The following is a 16,801-nucleotide window of genomic DNA, read 5'->3' on the forward strand; positions in this document are numbered from 1 at the left end:
CTCTCTCTCTCTCTCTCTCTCTCTCTCTCTTCCTCTCTCTCTCTCATTAAGAAAGGGTTACAGGGCTGTTAACCAGCTTTCCACTGAGATGATTTCTGAGTTCCTGAAGGCAAAAATGTCCACATGGTCCTTCCTAATGCCTGAGAAGAGACTACTATATTTCTGTGCCAAGCAAGAGAACCAAGCAACTAGAGGAGAGTCTTTTTGTAGTCTTTTCCTCTTATATGCCAAAAATCACAGTGGATAGGGCAAGAGGAGTAAAAAGAAAAGACAGCTTACCCATAGAATAGAGGTTGTCGAAGCTCTGGTGCATGCGGATAATCTCGTAGTAGAGTTCATCATAGCTGCTGGGGGTGGGCAGGAATGTGTCACCATATGTGATAAACATATTAAATAGGTTCACAATCTAAAAAAGAAGCAAAAGTCCATATACAGGTATAGGTATTATCAGTGGTATGCTATAGCCAGCACTTACTGGCTTTTAAGACCTGACTTAAATTCTCAGGCATTTTGTGAGCCAGTTGTTAAACAAAGCCATTATTAAAAATTATCTTATACAAACTTACAATTCAATAAATTATATTAAAATGAAGGTAATAAATACTCAAAACTCATCACTTCCTAATTACTTTCTACCTTTTAATATTATCTATGCTCTTGAGAGTTATACCCCTTACATCTGTGTGGTGGGAATATCATATAATGGTGTGTCACTACTCATCTTTTCCCAACTCTACATTCAATGATGTCATGTAGATAGCTTGGAACTGGCCATGGTGGGTATAGTTTTACCATGGAAATTAGCAAAAGTTACAAATCAGGACTTTTTCCCAAAAAAATGTAAAGCATTTATGAACATACTGGGTAATATCCTGAGGAGATATTCAAGAGGCACAATACCCTCCTTCTACTACAAATAACCAGTCAGATAAGCAGGTATCTATAATGTCCCTCAAAAACCAAGTGCAGCCATGACAGAACCACTTATCTGGCTGGGACATCTCTAGAGGCTTTGCAATGTACCAACACAGGTACTATAATAGTGTAGTACAGTCACTCACAATGGGACCAAGGCTCGCTACTCATACACAGAGATCTGACCTATACCTGCCCCAGCCAGACGATACACTCTCATGAAAGAGAAAGAGTCCCAGGTTCATCAAAAATACAGGTGAGAATGGGGAGCACCAGTCTAGAGATTCTGACCCAAATAGCCCGGCTCCCACCATGGCTTAGTCCCCAGAACACAGCTCCTGTTTCACACCAGCCCATCTCCACCTTAGGGTATAGCTTCAGAAAAAGAAATCGTTTTTTGGTTACTCACCATAAGAGCTAACATAAAAATGTTGTGTTTGGCCAAAAGTACCGTCTCGTTTGACATAAGGAACTTCAGCAAATTTATCAAAGCTTAAAAAAACAAAAACAAAGACATCAACACGCTATACAAAGCATAATCAATAAAGTTAAATGAAAGCAATGAAAATAGACTGGCTCTACAGGAATCCAAATAAGGCTAGAATGAGTAAGTCACAGCTACTAAGCACTTTTTACAAGTAGGTTAGGTGGGTATATTTGAAGAAAGCACTGACCTTCCCAAGCATATGTCTGTTTATCTACCCACAGAAGGTTTTTTAAAATCTACTTCTTTTTGCCACTTCTTAAATAGCAATTAAGTGCAGAAATATGACCATAAAACAGACATCTTAGTGTTCCAAATTTACTCCTGCATGGTGACTTCCTCATCAAATTTGCTCAATTACAGTTCAAAATGAGGGTCCCCCTTTCACTCTAGGCTGCTAGTATCTCATGTCACCAAGTTTTAGCTATGTACCTGTTTCAAACATCATTGGTAAGAGGGTATCTTTCAAATCTAACTGCTCACTAGATATGCCAGCTATACTGTAAAACCTACAGCTGGGCTTCAGCTCTGGATGGGAAGCGAGCTCATGAAGAGAAAAAAGGCCCTTAACTGTTCTAACTATTCAAATAAAGTACAGTTTGCTCTGCAAATAAATAGCAAGCATAAAAGAAATTTTCAGTTGCCTTGTACTTTTTCACCTAGGACTGTGAAATGAATCCTGTTTCTGTGCTCATCATGACTATTGCCCCTGTACCTAGCTCCCCTACTTGATGGGAAGCTATAAAGAAGGGGTTCAGCAGCTGCCAGCAATCGGTGGTCCTTTTGTCTTCTCCCCCTCAACCCACCTCACTTTCACAGACACAAAAACTGGCTTGACCTCTCCTTTTCTAAGACTATACCTGCTTCTTTGCCAGCAAAGAAGTCCATTCTCTCACGCTGTCTGAGCTTTGTGTGAAATTTACTACTCTTAGAGAAGAGCCGTGGGCTTTGATTTGGAACAGCAGGGAACGATGAGTAGGAGTAAGATTCTCCGAACACTTGCTGCCTACCACACGACACCCCTCACTCCCAATCCTCTAAAGGCACAGGTACAGTAAAGCAGCAAGGAAAAGTACAAGAGCCTGTCTACATTCTGTTTCTGAAGCCTGAATCTTCCCCTCAAATGGCAAAAAGGCGTGCTAGGGATGAAGGAGGTGGGCATGCTCATTTATGAACTCTTCACCCCTGCCCCGACTCAAGTTCTCTGAGGTTGCACGATAGAAAGGCAGCTGGCCCTTTTGATGTTGTCTGTTAACAAGTGATCTGTTGGACAGTACCAAAGAAAAGCTCCATGGGAGCCCATTCTGGATCACATAACCTGCTTAGCTCCTCCAGGAGCTCAGAGAATGAAGGGGACTAGCTAAAACTCATATAAAAATGACTAACCCAGCCCAAACCTCTCTCATTAATGAAGATCACCTTGCTGAGTTATTTAAGGGTTGCCCATTCCACTCCCTACTGTCAGGGCTTAGACAAGCCCTGTTCATGGATAAATCACCTGACAATCAGAATCTATAAATTCACAGGAGACGGGAGCAAAGGACAGGTAGCACACGTGGCACTCTGCAAAACAGAACGGCTGGAGAAAGACAAAGCAGCTTTTGCACACATCCAATCAACAAGGGCTTTTGTCCCTGGCACACACAGCACAAAGATGCAACCTCAGCACAGGTTATGTGGTAATTAAGGGGCACGAAACCTGGAGAAAAGAAAAGTGGGAACAATGATTTATTGCTCCTCCGCTGGACTACAGTAGTCTTGATCATTGAGATTCAGAGTCAGGAATGACAAAGTGATAAATATGAGGGAAGCAAGAGAACAATTCTGGCACAAGCCAAGAGGCGACCTGTGTCCCAACTGCCAGAGACATCAGCAGAGCCAAACAGTATTGAGGACAGTCTGGCACGGCAATACTCTGAGAGGCAGTGCCCAGGGGGGAATCTGCATTCTGCACCTGATAATTTAGGTCAGGGCCCCCTCCCCTCAAAAAAAAAAAAAAAGCCAGGGTTTTCTCATCTGGAAGTAGCCATCTCTAGAGGGAATTTAATAGGCAGCTAAAATGAACAAAGCAACCTTAAAATAGGCTCCCACAAGCCTCTGACATCAGGGACCACAATTCTTCTCCAATAGAGAATGCCCCAAATATCCCATGAAATAATGCTTTTCTCCTTCGTCTTCTCCCTGACTTTGCACTCATTCTATCAACTGTTCAGTGTCTTATACGTCACTACACACAGTTTGTCTTCTACCCTCTGATCTGATGTGATGAGAGTTCTAAGTCTGTGAGGCTTCAACATAGCTGATTATAGACTTTTAGAGCTAGAAAGGACCTTAGAGGTCATTTAATCCAATTTCCATCTTTTTCCAGCTTTTCGGATTAGAAAACACCCCCTCCCCCAAAACACCAGCTAGCTAGCGACTAAGCTGGGACTAGATCCTGGTCTCCTTGTTTAGTGTTCTTTCTACCATTCCATTAAGATAAGATTAAACAAATAAAGGTGCCAGGTGGAGTTAAATGTTAGAGGGAGGGAAGCTCACATAGAAATGGTATGCTCAGACTTGATGACTCTACAGCTACCAACACTTCTCTAGACTCTGGTTTATAACTTTCTCCACCCACTGGCTGCTCCAGGTTCTTTTCACATACTTGGTCCCCCTTTTCTCTTGGTCCTCAGCAACTTACTTATTCGAGTATGTACAAGTGTTTAATACCTTGTTATTACCTTTCTACTACTCTCTCAACACCTAAAGATTCCCAGTAGCTTTTCTCAGCACAAACCACTTCAGCAGGCCCGCTGTATGTACTCTCGTCTTTCTTCTTTATATCTCACCTCTCACACACCTCTCTCTCCCCTTCCCTTCTCTCCTGTTTCTAGTTCCTCTCCAGTATCTTTCCAAAACAAACAAGCATAACTGTTAACTAAAACTATTCCTGTGTCCCCGTTCAGGGTTACCGCCTTCCAAATATCTACTGAACATGGAGTGTGATTGGATCTGGACTTTAGAGGGAGCCCAGATACCCCTCTGTGTATGCAAAATCTGAACTGAAACAAACAAAAAAAAAGGGTATAAACAATTAATAGCCAGGCTTATTCATAGCTATTATGGTATACAACTATGCACAGGGTTTAACGGCAGGCCAAAAAAGAAAATCGCCTCGTGTCAGGGTCGGGTTCAAGGACAGCAGAGAACTGGCACTCAGGATCTTGGTGCCAGCACACAGAGCTCCCACTGGCTCACCACTCTCCACACGTACACGTTTTTAGAAAGCTGCCCTTGATCCACTTGTCCACTTGGTGCCATCTGGGCACATGACCAGCCAAACTATTCCAAGGACAGTCACAGAAGTAGCAGTACATAGAGGGGAGAGTTAGGATAACTACAAAAGATAAAGGGTTGGTTGTATAAACATAGTATTGTTAATTAGTCATATGCCTTTAAGAGTCTGGTATTAAGTACAATACATGTAGTCATTGTAAAGATAAGAGGAGCAGGATGTACTTTTCTCTTTTTAATTTAACCCTTTGATTGTGTTCCCAAATTTTTTTTTTTTTTTAAGATTTTTATTGGGGAATTGGGGGAAAGGGAACAGACAAGTTGCTGTCATTTTGTTCTTCAGTCTAGTTGTGAAGGACATTGCTTCACCGGCCCAAGTTGGCACCATCATTGCGCTCTTCCCAGGCAAAGCAGATCAGTCGCCGGCTTCTGGACGGCCGCTCACGCTGGCTGCTGGCTACACACGGTAGCCCATGGCAACCCACTGCAGCAGGGGCTGCAGCCTACGCCGTCGCCAGCGACTCACGGCAGCCCAGCTCCACGTTGAGCTGTTGTTCAACATCTTAGCTGTGGAGGGCAGTGTCACTGGCCCTCATATGTGGGATCGAACCAGGGTCCTCTGGCGTCTCAAGCCAGCTCCTAAACAACATGCCACTCAGCCGGCCCTTCCAATTTTTAAATAATAGTTTTAAAAAGGAAGCAGGGGAGAAGAGGCTAACACAAATTATTCCTCACCAAAGACTTAACCCTTAGTCTTAGAGATTTCCAAAGAAGGACCTGTGTTACAGGAACTCAATACTGTGTAAACTGGATTGCCCATTAGGTGAGCTATGGCTGCCCATCCCCACTAAACAGTATGTAACAGTTTATTGCAGAGTAACACAAGTTTGGTGGTTGAGACCGTCCAGGCCTAAATAGACAATTCTCATCGACCCCACTCTCCACAGCCCTAGGATGGGCTGCCCCAAAACACCAATGCCAGACAGACATATCATATAGAGGAAGGCATCGTATCTTTCTGATGAGTGACAGCAACTACAAGTTAATAACTGTGCCAGAAGCTCACAAAGTATCGCAAACATTCCTCTTTTGGAATGCCCTCTACCTGATACCTTAGGAAGAGACACTTAACTACAGAAATCACCTCCCCCAAATTACATTCAGCTCTTTTCAAAGGGAGAATCACAATGGTCATAAATGACAAGAGAGGTAAAGATTTATTAAGTGTCTGCCAGATGCTAGGCATTATGTAAAACACTTAAAGTACACTATTCTCACTGAATCCTCTTACCTATCTACTGAAGTAGGTATTACTGTCCCAATTTACAGAGGACCAAATTGAAATTCAAAAAGGTTAAATAACTTACCGAAAGCCACATAGCTATTGGGTTGTCGGAAAAGTCATGATGCATTTTTGCAATGAAAAACAGAAAAAATACATCATGACTTTTCTGACAACCCAATACAATAGTTGGAGACAAATTGCATTAAGGATGTTGGGGAGAAAAAATTTTCCTCTACCTTCTAGGTTCTTTTTGGCTGGTCTAATAATTAAACTGACATAAGACAGACCAACAGAAGAAAAACAATCAAATTTAACTTTGTATATATGGGAACCCCGTAGATCTGAGGTTTTAAGAGTGACCAGGCAGCTAAAAAAAAAAAAAAAGTGACCAGGCAACTATACTTTTCATAAGGGCCAGTGACGCTGCACCCTCTACAGCTAAGATGGTGAACAACAGCTCGACCTGGAGCTGGGCTGCCATGAGTCGCTGGTGACTGCGTAGGCTGCAGTGGGGCTGCAGTGGGGCTGGCGGGCAGCTGGTGTGCGCTTTCGTGAGCTGCCCTGAGCCGCCATGAGCAAAGATTTTCTTTCCACAGACACTAACATGAGCCCCACAAACACTCCATCCCAACTTTCTGTGACCTCAGTATTAACTGATTAGCTGAAATTTACATCACGGCACACAGAACTAAGTACAGGGCCAAACATACAAAGGTGTTTCTTCTTAGATGGGAAAAGAAAAAGAGCTAAATATACTCAATCAATACATAGCCATGGACTCAGGCAGGAATGCAAATTCAAAATGAACCCTGGGCAGCCTTCAAGACAACAATATAGCAATCTTCAGAATAATAATCAAAGTTCACACTCAAAGCTACTAATGCACTTAAGTACCAACAATATTCTAGGAAATTCTTGGGGATCCTGGATTTGACTCCTAATCTTTTCCTATCTCTACTAAATTAGGCTCTAGATAGCTGGCTCCAAATATACTTACCCTGTACCAAGTGAAAAACAGAGAAGTTTGTCAGTGAAATATTTGCGGTATTATATTACACATTCAATACGTTTACGTTGTAGGGAAGTGGGTGCTCCATACACACTTGTTTCTTCATTGGAAAGGCTTTTCTACCAGGCATTTTGAAAACTTAGTTTCTCGGCTCTGTTTCAGGAACTACAAATTGACTGCAACCGCTGCCTCTTTTGACTTTTTACTAGCGGTAACTGGCAGTCTCACACTTAGCTTTGGTCCAAGCTCCTTTCCTTGGAGCGTCTTGTGCATAAAGTATGGCAGCAGTATACAGAAGTCCTGACTTTTCTGTATGCAGACACGGGTGGACTAAAGGATAGTATGCAGGTTCTGGAAAGCTAAGCCAGGAACAGGTAGGTACCTTGATGGTTCCCGGAGTCCCAAGGGAATTCCCAGAGGCAGAGGCAGCCAATCTATTTTTCAAATGGGAAGAATTCCACCTGAAAATCCTGACACTTTGCGCAGGACCCCCTCACTGAAGGAGCCTTGCTTGCAGAGCTTGTTCCTAGCATTCACGTACCCCACATAATGAGGACTTTCCCAGATTTTTTTCTATCCTGCTTTGAATTCAAAGGGAAAGAAAGAAGGTAGCAAATTGTGTTGCCATGTGGAGGGTAGAATGAATAATCGATATGGGAACCTCTCCAGGACTAAAAATCTGTCCCCCACATTGTGGTAAACCAGGTGCAGAGATGAACGAGCCAACCATGGGAAGGCACAATTAAGTGGTACCTCAGATGCCTGCCTCAGAGAAGCAGAGAGGAGGTTTAATTACAAACTCAAGTGAATGACATTTAAATAAGATTAAAAACAGGAAGGAGACAGAGAGCCTCCAGCAAAGCACAAATAAATGTCTCAGAAGAATCAGGTCAGAGAGAGCTATCTGTTTGAACAGCTTTTACATGCTATGAAGAGAAGGAGATACAAAGCTAAGACAAGATTCGGCCAAAGCCCTATATTGTGGCCTGGCATGGAAGCTGCTCATTAGGGGAAATGGATAATTTCTCAGTGACTGATAGGAGAGAAATATTAGCATCTCACTTGCTTAGGAGAGAGGTAGAGGAGCTCAAAAGGCAGGCTATAAATAGTACTCTTTTAACAAGCCAATGCCTCCAAAACCCCAGAGGCACTATAAACTCTAGCCAATTCTAGCATCTCTGGACAAAATCACCAATTACCCAGGGACATTGCCAGCAATCAGCAAGCTCACTGTCAATCAGCAAAGTGACGCAGGAAGGACTCAGAAATCAACACCTACCAGAAGAATAATTTTAAAATACACTAGGTGGCTTTTCAGAATACAGGCATCTTTCTGGCTGAAACCCAATCTCACTGAAACAGAGGCCAACAAATCAAACAAGAAAATGAAATGGCTTTGGTTGCATGCTATGAGGCTCTCCAAGTGAACAGAGCACAAAAGTCAGTACATCCAGTGGGAGGATTCTGGGAAGATGGCATTGTCGGAAGCACCAAGAATCTCTCCCCACCTAGACAATAACTGCACTGGCAAGATCTATCTGATTAACTGTTTTTGGAACTCTGGACTCTGATGAAGGCTTGCAGCTTCCAGAAGACTTGGATAGTGTATTTTGGTTAATTTCAGTGTTAGCACAGCAAGCAGCTACCCATGCCCCACCCCTAGCCATGTGGCAAGCAGCTATGTATGTACTTGTTCCTGCAGCAGCTTGCACACAGCTTGTGGGAGCAAAAAGGAGCCTGTCCTCTTAATATTGGGGATATGTGCTCTGATCGCTGATAGCTGCTTCTGATCCTAGTGGTGCAAAGAGGTGGGCAGCCATTGTTATTGCACCTCCCCCATTGTTGCAAGCCCCCACCCCATAAGTGACTTCCAGGAGATTTAAAGGGCCAATGCCCTTCCCCCCCCCCCCCCGCCTTCATTTTTCATTTTTCCCCTTTAGGGAATCAGACATTAAATACTAGGACATTCAAAAACAACTGCATATACAGGGAAAATTAGAAAGTGACTGCGCATGCCCAAGAAAAGGCTCAGAAGAGAAGAAGACAAGTTTACACCTTAGGCTGATCCTGGGAACAGAGACAGCCTACGACAAAAAAAATAAATAAATAAAATAATAATAATAATAATAATAATAACAAAACCAGCAAAGGAGAAGGGGAAGAATCTGATTTCTTGAACCTTGAGGACATTATGTTAAGTGAAATAAGTGTCGCAAAAAGACAAATACTGTATTATTCCACTTACTTGGGGTACTGAAAAAGTAGACTGGTGGTTGCCAGGGGCTGTTGGAAGGAGGGAATGGGGAGTTATAGTTTATTAGGCACAAAGTTTTAGTTTTACAAGATGAAAAGAGTTATGGGGAAAATGGTGGCGATGGTTGCATAACAATGTGAATGTATTTAATACCATTAAACTGCATACTTAAAAAATAGCTAAAATGGTAAATTTTATGTTATGTGTATTATACCACACACACACAAAAAAAGAAGAAGTCACTACATCAACAGGGTGCAGCGCCTAAAGGCTCCACATGCCTCTAGATGAGCTGGAAAAAAAACAAATCCTTTCTTTAAATGGAAATTAGGTTCTCTCTTATCATTTTCTTGGTGTTGGAGTGTATCTGCTAAAAGGGAAAATAAGGTTCTCAACTATATCTCCAATTCCCCATTTACTTGGAACACTGCAATCCTCACAGTTACCACCCACCCTCTTCTTTATCATGAAAATGAGCTTTTATGTGAAAGTTCCCATATGGAACTCAGACTCTGGGAAATGCAGGATCCCAGAGACCTCATTCCTGTGCAGCTGCCTCTAACTAAACGCTCAGAAACCACGGCCTTCTTCCAGGGCCCGATCCCACCTGCTGATTTTTTCCAATATTGCCCAACTGAGAGAGCCAAAATCACCCTTTAAGAGATCTAATAGTCAATGTATCTGACAGAGATCCAAGAACTTAACTTTCTGCCAAAATAAGTGAAAACCAGTAACAGACCTGTCCTGCTAACTCAAGAGCCAGGGAACACGATACCTATGAAACCAAATGATATGTTCTTTTAAATTAGGATAGGCACAGCAACAAAAGCACAGCTACTCCTTCCTCTGTCTCCTTTAATTGACAAGGTGCTAATGGGCCTCTGGATAGGAAGTGACTTCACTGTGCAGAGAAAAGAGCACAGATTGCTCACTCTTTTAGGGGTTTTTATGTGGGGATATTTTTCTCCCTCTAACAGGCTAAACCTGTTAGAAATTCTTATCTTTTGCTTCTGCCAAGTTTCTGAGGGGATGAGAGAAAAATTCAAAATAGTGTAAATTTTGGATTTAGCCAAAAGTTGGTGGTCTGAAGGAAAAAGGAGTTTCCTGGCATTCTTTTTCGGTCCTAGGGCTTTCTACACTGCTGTACAAAATCTTTCATCACAAAATTATGGAAACAGAGAAATACCTTCTAATGCTCCTATATTAGAACATTCTAACTTTGAGAGGAATTGATTATCCACAGAAGAAAGAAGCCCCCATCTTTTTGCACATGGAAGTTAGAGCAGTCTTAATTACATGCATCAAGCCTAGAATATGCCTTGTAACATAGTCCCCTAAAGCAGAGAAAATTTGGGGGAAAGAAGAAAAACAATTTTAAAAGCAATTTAAAAAACAAAATAGCAATAGCTGCCACAATCCCTCTTTCAATCTACTCTAGCTATTTACTGCTAGGCTCTTTCCCACCTGGATACCCTCTTCAAAACTAAAAGAAGCAGGGCCGGCCGAGTGGCATATTGGTTAAGAGTTGGCTTGGGACGCCAGCTCTGAGCAACAAAGCCTCGGTTCGGATCCCACAGGCAGGTCAGTGACACTGCACCCTCTACAGCTAAGATGGTGAACAACAGCTCGACCTGGAGCTGGGCTGCCATGAGTTGCTGGTGATGGCATAGGCTGCAGTGGGGCTGGCCGGCAGCTGGCGTCCACTTTCGTGAGCCACCGTGAGCAGCCATCCAATGGCCGGCAAGCGACAGCCTCACCTGGGAAGAGTGCAATGATAATACCAACATGGGCCAGTGAAATGACGTCCCCCACAACTAGACTGAAGAACAAAAAAAGACAGCAACTTGTCTGCTCCCCTTTCTTGATTCCCCAATGCTGTTCCCCTCCCCAAATTCCCCAATTAAAAAAAAAATCTTAAAAAAAAACAAACTAAAAGAAGCAATACTATAGAGTTAGATAAGATGTCACTATTGGAGGAAGCTAAGTGAAGGGTACAAAAACTCTGTACTATTTTTGCAACTTCCTATGAGTCTATAATTATATCAATATAAAAAGTTTAAAAAAGAAACTAAACTAAAAGAAGCAGACAATTAAAAGTTCAAAGGAGGGGCCAGCCAAGTGGCTCAGTTGGTTAACAGCTTGCTCAAGAGCGTGAGCTCTGAGCAACAAAGGCGCCGTTTCGATTCCCACATGGGCCAGTGAGCTGTGCCCGAGCTGAGCTGCCACTGAGCTGCCAACAGGTGGCAGGATGGCTCAGCTGCTGAGAGCACGCGCTCCTAACAACAAGGTTGCCTTTTTGAGATGGTGAGTGAGCTACGCCCGCCCACAACTAAAGACTGAACTAGGCACCTTTAGCTGAGCTGCCGCCCGGATGGCTCAGGGGATAGAGTGCGCGCTCTTAACAATAAGGCTGCTGGTTTGACCCCCGAATGAGATGGTGGCTATGCCCACCCACAACTAATTAAACACAGCACCTTGAGCTGAGTAGCACAACTGGACTTGGAGTTGAGCCTGCTGCGCCCTTTACAACTAAGACAACAACTTTGCTGTTCCCTTTCCCCAATTCCCCAACACTGTTCCCCTTCCCCAATTCCCGAATAAAGTCTTAAACAAAAAAAAAAGTTCAAAGGATAGTTTCCCAAAATCAGGAGGGGCTGCCAAACTGTAAAAACTATAACCTAGACAAATAAATCTATGCTCAAATCATTCTTTCTCTTGAAAATTTTCAGTCCTGTATGACAACACCTACAGTATAACAAAAGGCTCCCAATTCCCAGTCTCCAGGTGTACCTAAACCGGGAAGTCATAGGCTTCTGCCAGTGATGAGAGAGCAGCTGGATCCAGAAAGCTGTGACACTCTGGATTTTCCATTTTTTCCCAGTAGGTATCTGAAAGGTCAGGCCGTGTATAATGTCTATCTTTTTCACAAAACTGTGAATGCTTCAGATGCTATTTAGCACAGTGAAGCTGAACAGATTGTTTGGGGGGCTTTGGAGGCCTTTCTTCCTGCAGAGAGGCAAATGTTGCCTAGTGATCTGCGTCTGATCATAAGAGTCAGGAACTCTAAGTTCTAATCATGACACTGTTAGTGTCTGGTTCCATGATCCTTAGCAAATCACTTACCCTTCTATACCACCACTCCCTTCCCCAATAAATGGTCATAAAAGTAAGGACTTATCATCCAGGGGATGTGGCAGAGTGAAAGGGTAAGAAGGTCTGTGATCCATGAATAAATGTTGAATATAAAATGCCAGTATAAATCTGCCTTTAAATTAACCCATGTTTTAGGGCCGCTGATCAGTTGGTTAAGAGATTGCTCAAAGAGTGCGAACTCTGAGCAAGTGGTTCGAGTCCCGCCCAAGCTGAGCTGCCGCTGAGATGCCAAAAGGTGGCAGGATGGCTCAGCTAAAAAAAAAAAAAAAAAAAATTTTTTTTAATTAACCCATGTTTTTAGACAGTGGAAAAGCTACCATATTTACATGCAGGCTGACTTCCGAGTGCCCCTTCTGCCTACAGTGAAAGTAAAATAAGCTGACTATGAAGCTCTGCTCAAGGATTTCCCTCTCCAACAACTACAAGCTTCTGCTCACTCTGGTTAATGGCTTAGAAACGATCAGTTTCCATTTTTACTTGGTTAAAAGCAATCCACGCTATCTGTGGGTAAGGAAGAAAGAGACAAAGGAAAGAGAAATTACCAGCCATTCTCTTTCACATCAATAACTCAAATTAAAAGGGGATGAAGTCAGCTCAACGGAAACATGACAACAAACATCCTACTGAGCGCTATTGTTATTGCTGCTGCTGGTGGTGGCAGCAGTGTTGGTTTTGAGGCCCAAACACAACACTGTGCTGCTTTAAGAACATGTGAATCATCATTAATAGAAATTCTACATATCCATTCATCTATTTATTTATTCTTTCAAATGTTTTCTGAGCCCGTATCATAAACCAAGCGGTGTGCTGGGAATAAATCAATGATTAAAACATAGGCTCTGCCCTCCAAGAACTTTTTAAAGAGGAAAGATAGATATTTAAACAAATCACTATACAGACATATGCAAACATAGCAAAACAATGGGATATGCTAAAATAGGAGCTCCAAGTGCTACAGGAAGACACAGGAAATAAAACATAGTGGCCAACATGGTCTCTAGCCTCAAGAAGTTCAGAGAGGAGATTGCTAAGCCAAAATTCCCAGGAGGAATACGGTATGATCAGTAGATACAGAAAAAATGTTTAACCAGATACTAAGATGTTTTTTGAAAACAATTAATTGGAAGTCCATGGAACCTAAAATTAAGACAGGGATTCTTAACATAAGATCATGGAGGGGCTTTCAGAGGATCCATGAACTCTCTGAAATTACATGAAATTACCTCTGAAATTATAATATGTACGTACAAAGAGACATTTTTCTGGACACAAAGATTGTATCTTTCATTATATTTTCAAATAAAGAGTTATTTCACTAGGATCTTATCCTAAAACCCAGTTTTCTCTCTCTATCAGAAGAGAGTTTAACACCTAACCTTTTACTTAAAATAGAAGCCTAGAGGTCAGAGAAGAGCTTTTGAACTTTCCAAGACTTGGTGAAAACAGTGATTGCTGAAAGAGGGCAATCATACAGATAGGACTTCCTTTCCATATTCTAGTTGAAGTCAACCTAAATATATTTGCCCGTGTCCTCAGATACCATGGTGATAGGCATCATATAAACAGACAGCAGCAGCAGCAGGGAGTAAATCAGTGCTTCTATCTGTAAAACCAATATTACCAGGCAGGATTAAACCCTCAACTAACACAGCTGGCTTCTCATCCATTAGACCAAGCCTGGGAATTCCATATGGGAATTTGGAGGGGGACCTCTGGGTACCTCCCCAATAAAAAAGAGTTACTATAGTCAACAGCATAGGAATAAAAATCACCATTCAAAGTGCAGTGATACTAAACACCCACAATTCCAAATGACAAAAAGTATTTGGACCCTAGCTGACTGCTCCCTAGACACCCAAGGACTTCTGTGTGTCCGATCTAACAACACATGTGTTACAGCCATATTTATAAATAAAATCCAATGAAAGTTTGCAGCACATGTATAGGAAAGCATCTATACACGTAAGCACATTTGCCATGATGAGTTTCACACACCTCCCTCAAATCCGTAAGTCTGGAAGGCAAAGAAAGAGTGAAAACATGGGCATACCAACATATGAGAGGTAGTACCAGCCAAGGAGTGGGTGGCTCCATCACAGCCACATTTATATTCACTGATTGCAGTATTATACATTATTATGAGCTCTGATGCATCAGATGTAGTAGAGTATTTTGCAGCTTTCCTTAACACCTGCTGCTCTGCATCTCACTGTACACTCCATATATGAACACATGGAGCCAGGGTTCCAGGAGGGCTCATCCAGTCTATGTAGGAAAAAGAACTAACTTCACTTGTCCAATAGCTCTCGCACAAATGCCTATGCCTTAGGAGCAAGCAGTCATCCAGGCCTCACTGATGACACTCGTATACACCTCCTCTCAACTTATCAAGGGCCCGAGGATGTCAATGAATTAGTCCTGAGATAGCACATATTACAAACAGAAAGTACTCAAAGACATAAAGTCAACTGACCAACATAGAATAGTCTCCTGCCTCACAATATCCTAGCCAGAATGGGGAAATGTCAAGAGCCAGAAAAGAGAAATATAAAAGATATCTTTTAATTTCTTTAAAAAATAATTGCCTCTTTAAACAAAAATGATGGCAATGCACGGTGAGGTTTATAACCCATGTAAAAGTAAAATGTATGACCAGAATAGCACAAAGGACAGGATTCGAGGCGGAGGTAGGAGAGCAATGGGCAGTCCTGGGCCCCAGGGAGACAGACCAGAGTGAACAGCAGGAGGCCACGTGGAAAAGGCAGTGGAACAGGACAGTGAGGAAGAGGACTGCAGATGCTGAGGGTGGGAGAAAAGCCAGAGAAACCCCAGGGGCCACAGGACAGAAAGGAAAGAAAAGAGAATCAAAAGCAGGCAGAAACAAACAACTATTACCACCAATACTTCAGTGCTACAATGTGTAACTTCATCCCAGTTAGAGGCATAAACCATTTATACTTGTTATACGTCCTACAACTTTACCAACATCCACAGATTTGCGTCATGTTTGTGTTTTCTCTTTAATCCTACATTTTTAAAGCCTAACAATCATATAACTATCCATAGGCAAACACAGCGGTCCTTTATATTAAAAAAAAGACTTGTTCCTACCTAAGAAATTCTACTAACTCTAGTCATTTCAATCTCTTTTGATCTCTCTTTAGCTCTTCTGGCATTCCCTCAATCTCAAACTTTCACACAATCATTATGCTTGTCTCCTAAAATACCAAAATGTTGCTATTGCTACTCAGTATTATTCTCCTCCTCCCCCTTCACCACCATAGGCAGTAACTGCAAAGAGATTGCTAATCCATTAATTAAAAATCTCTACTTCCCATTATGGAGGACTAAATTTAGAAAGCCAAATTGGGCTGGGAGGAGACCACGTGTCACAACAAGTGAGACAATTCTATGGAAGGGGGCAGGGTTACTGGCCGTTTCTCATAAAGCCCCTGACACTAACACACCCTCCCTCTGCGGAGAATACAGGGGAGCTCTCCCATAGGTGGGGCCACCATTCATCACTATAATCATCTGGAGAACACTTGATTGTACCATCAGGTCACAAAAGCCCCAGGATTTATCGCAAGTGAATGCCTCAGGGAACATGTCTCCCCTGCTTTCCTGAAACCTCCAATTTAGTTGCACAAAAGAAAGGGGTGGCAAGCCTGCATTAATTGTACCCTTAGAGAAGAGCCACTTCCCGCCTGCAGGGGTGGCAGTGGATTTTCTGGGCTACCAAAAGGATACAAAGACAAAAGTAAACACTGTAATTTGCTGTTTTTGTCTCTGGCACAGGGGGGAGTGGTACAATTGACACTGTCTGTAAACAGTAATAAAGCCAGATGTAACACAAAGAACAGGATTTCCCCCATCTCTCCACCCCCTCCCCACCCCATCTCCCTATGACATTCCTCCTGAGATTACTCATCTTGAAGAAGCACACAGAAACCTCCCTATAGTCCATATGCTGCTACCAAATGGAACGGAGGAGAATCCAAGTTTGTACTGACTCCTCACTCTTACTCAAAGGAAGAATCATTGGAACTCAAGAAATATTCAATTGTTTCTATCAGCTGACAAAGCAATACAAGGAGGAGAAGGAACAAGAGAGAAAGTATGGAATTGATATGTGAATGCCCAGGTCTGGAATAGAACAAGGCTGAAATGACAAAAAGTATAAATGAAAGTAGAGGCATCCTAAACAAACTAAAAAGTTTTAAAAAAAGAATTCGGGCCAGCCGAGTGGCGCGATAGTTAAGAACTGGCTTGGGATGCCAGAGGGCCCCGGCTCGGATCCCACATATGAGGGCCAATGACACTGCCCTCCACAGCTAAGATGCTGAACAACAGTTCAACCTGGAGCTGGGCTGCTGTGAGTCGCCGGCGATGGCGTAGGCTGCAGCCCCTGTGGCAGTGGGTTGC

The 16,801-nt window shown here is 42.6% G+C and overlaps 1 protein-coding gene across 1 annotated transcript in view; it reads right to left on the reverse strand.

Annotated features, from left to right (window-relative positions):
- The window catches only part of ARMH3 (armadillo like helical domain containing 3), a 192,084-nt gene that overhangs the window by 99,546 nt on the left and 75,737 nt on the right, over positions 1-16,801 (reverse strand). Inside the window, exons 22-23 of the mRNA XM_019636282.1 lie at positions 1,325-1,407; positions 280-406 (exon numbers count right to left, since the gene is read on the reverse strand). Coding sequence (XP_019491827.1) covers positions 280-406; positions 1,325-1,407 — 210 coding nt within the window. The remainder of the gene's footprint in view (positions 1-279; positions 407-1,324; positions 1,408-16,801) is intronic.

Source organism: Hipposideros armiger, unplaced genomic scaffold (assembly GCF_001890085.2).
Source record: "Hipposideros armiger isolate ML-2016 unplaced genomic scaffold, ASM189008v1 scaffold_28, whole genome shotgun sequence".
Taxonomy (NCBI): Eukaryota; Metazoa; Chordata; class Mammalia; order Chiroptera; family Hipposideridae; genus Hipposideros; species Hipposideros armiger.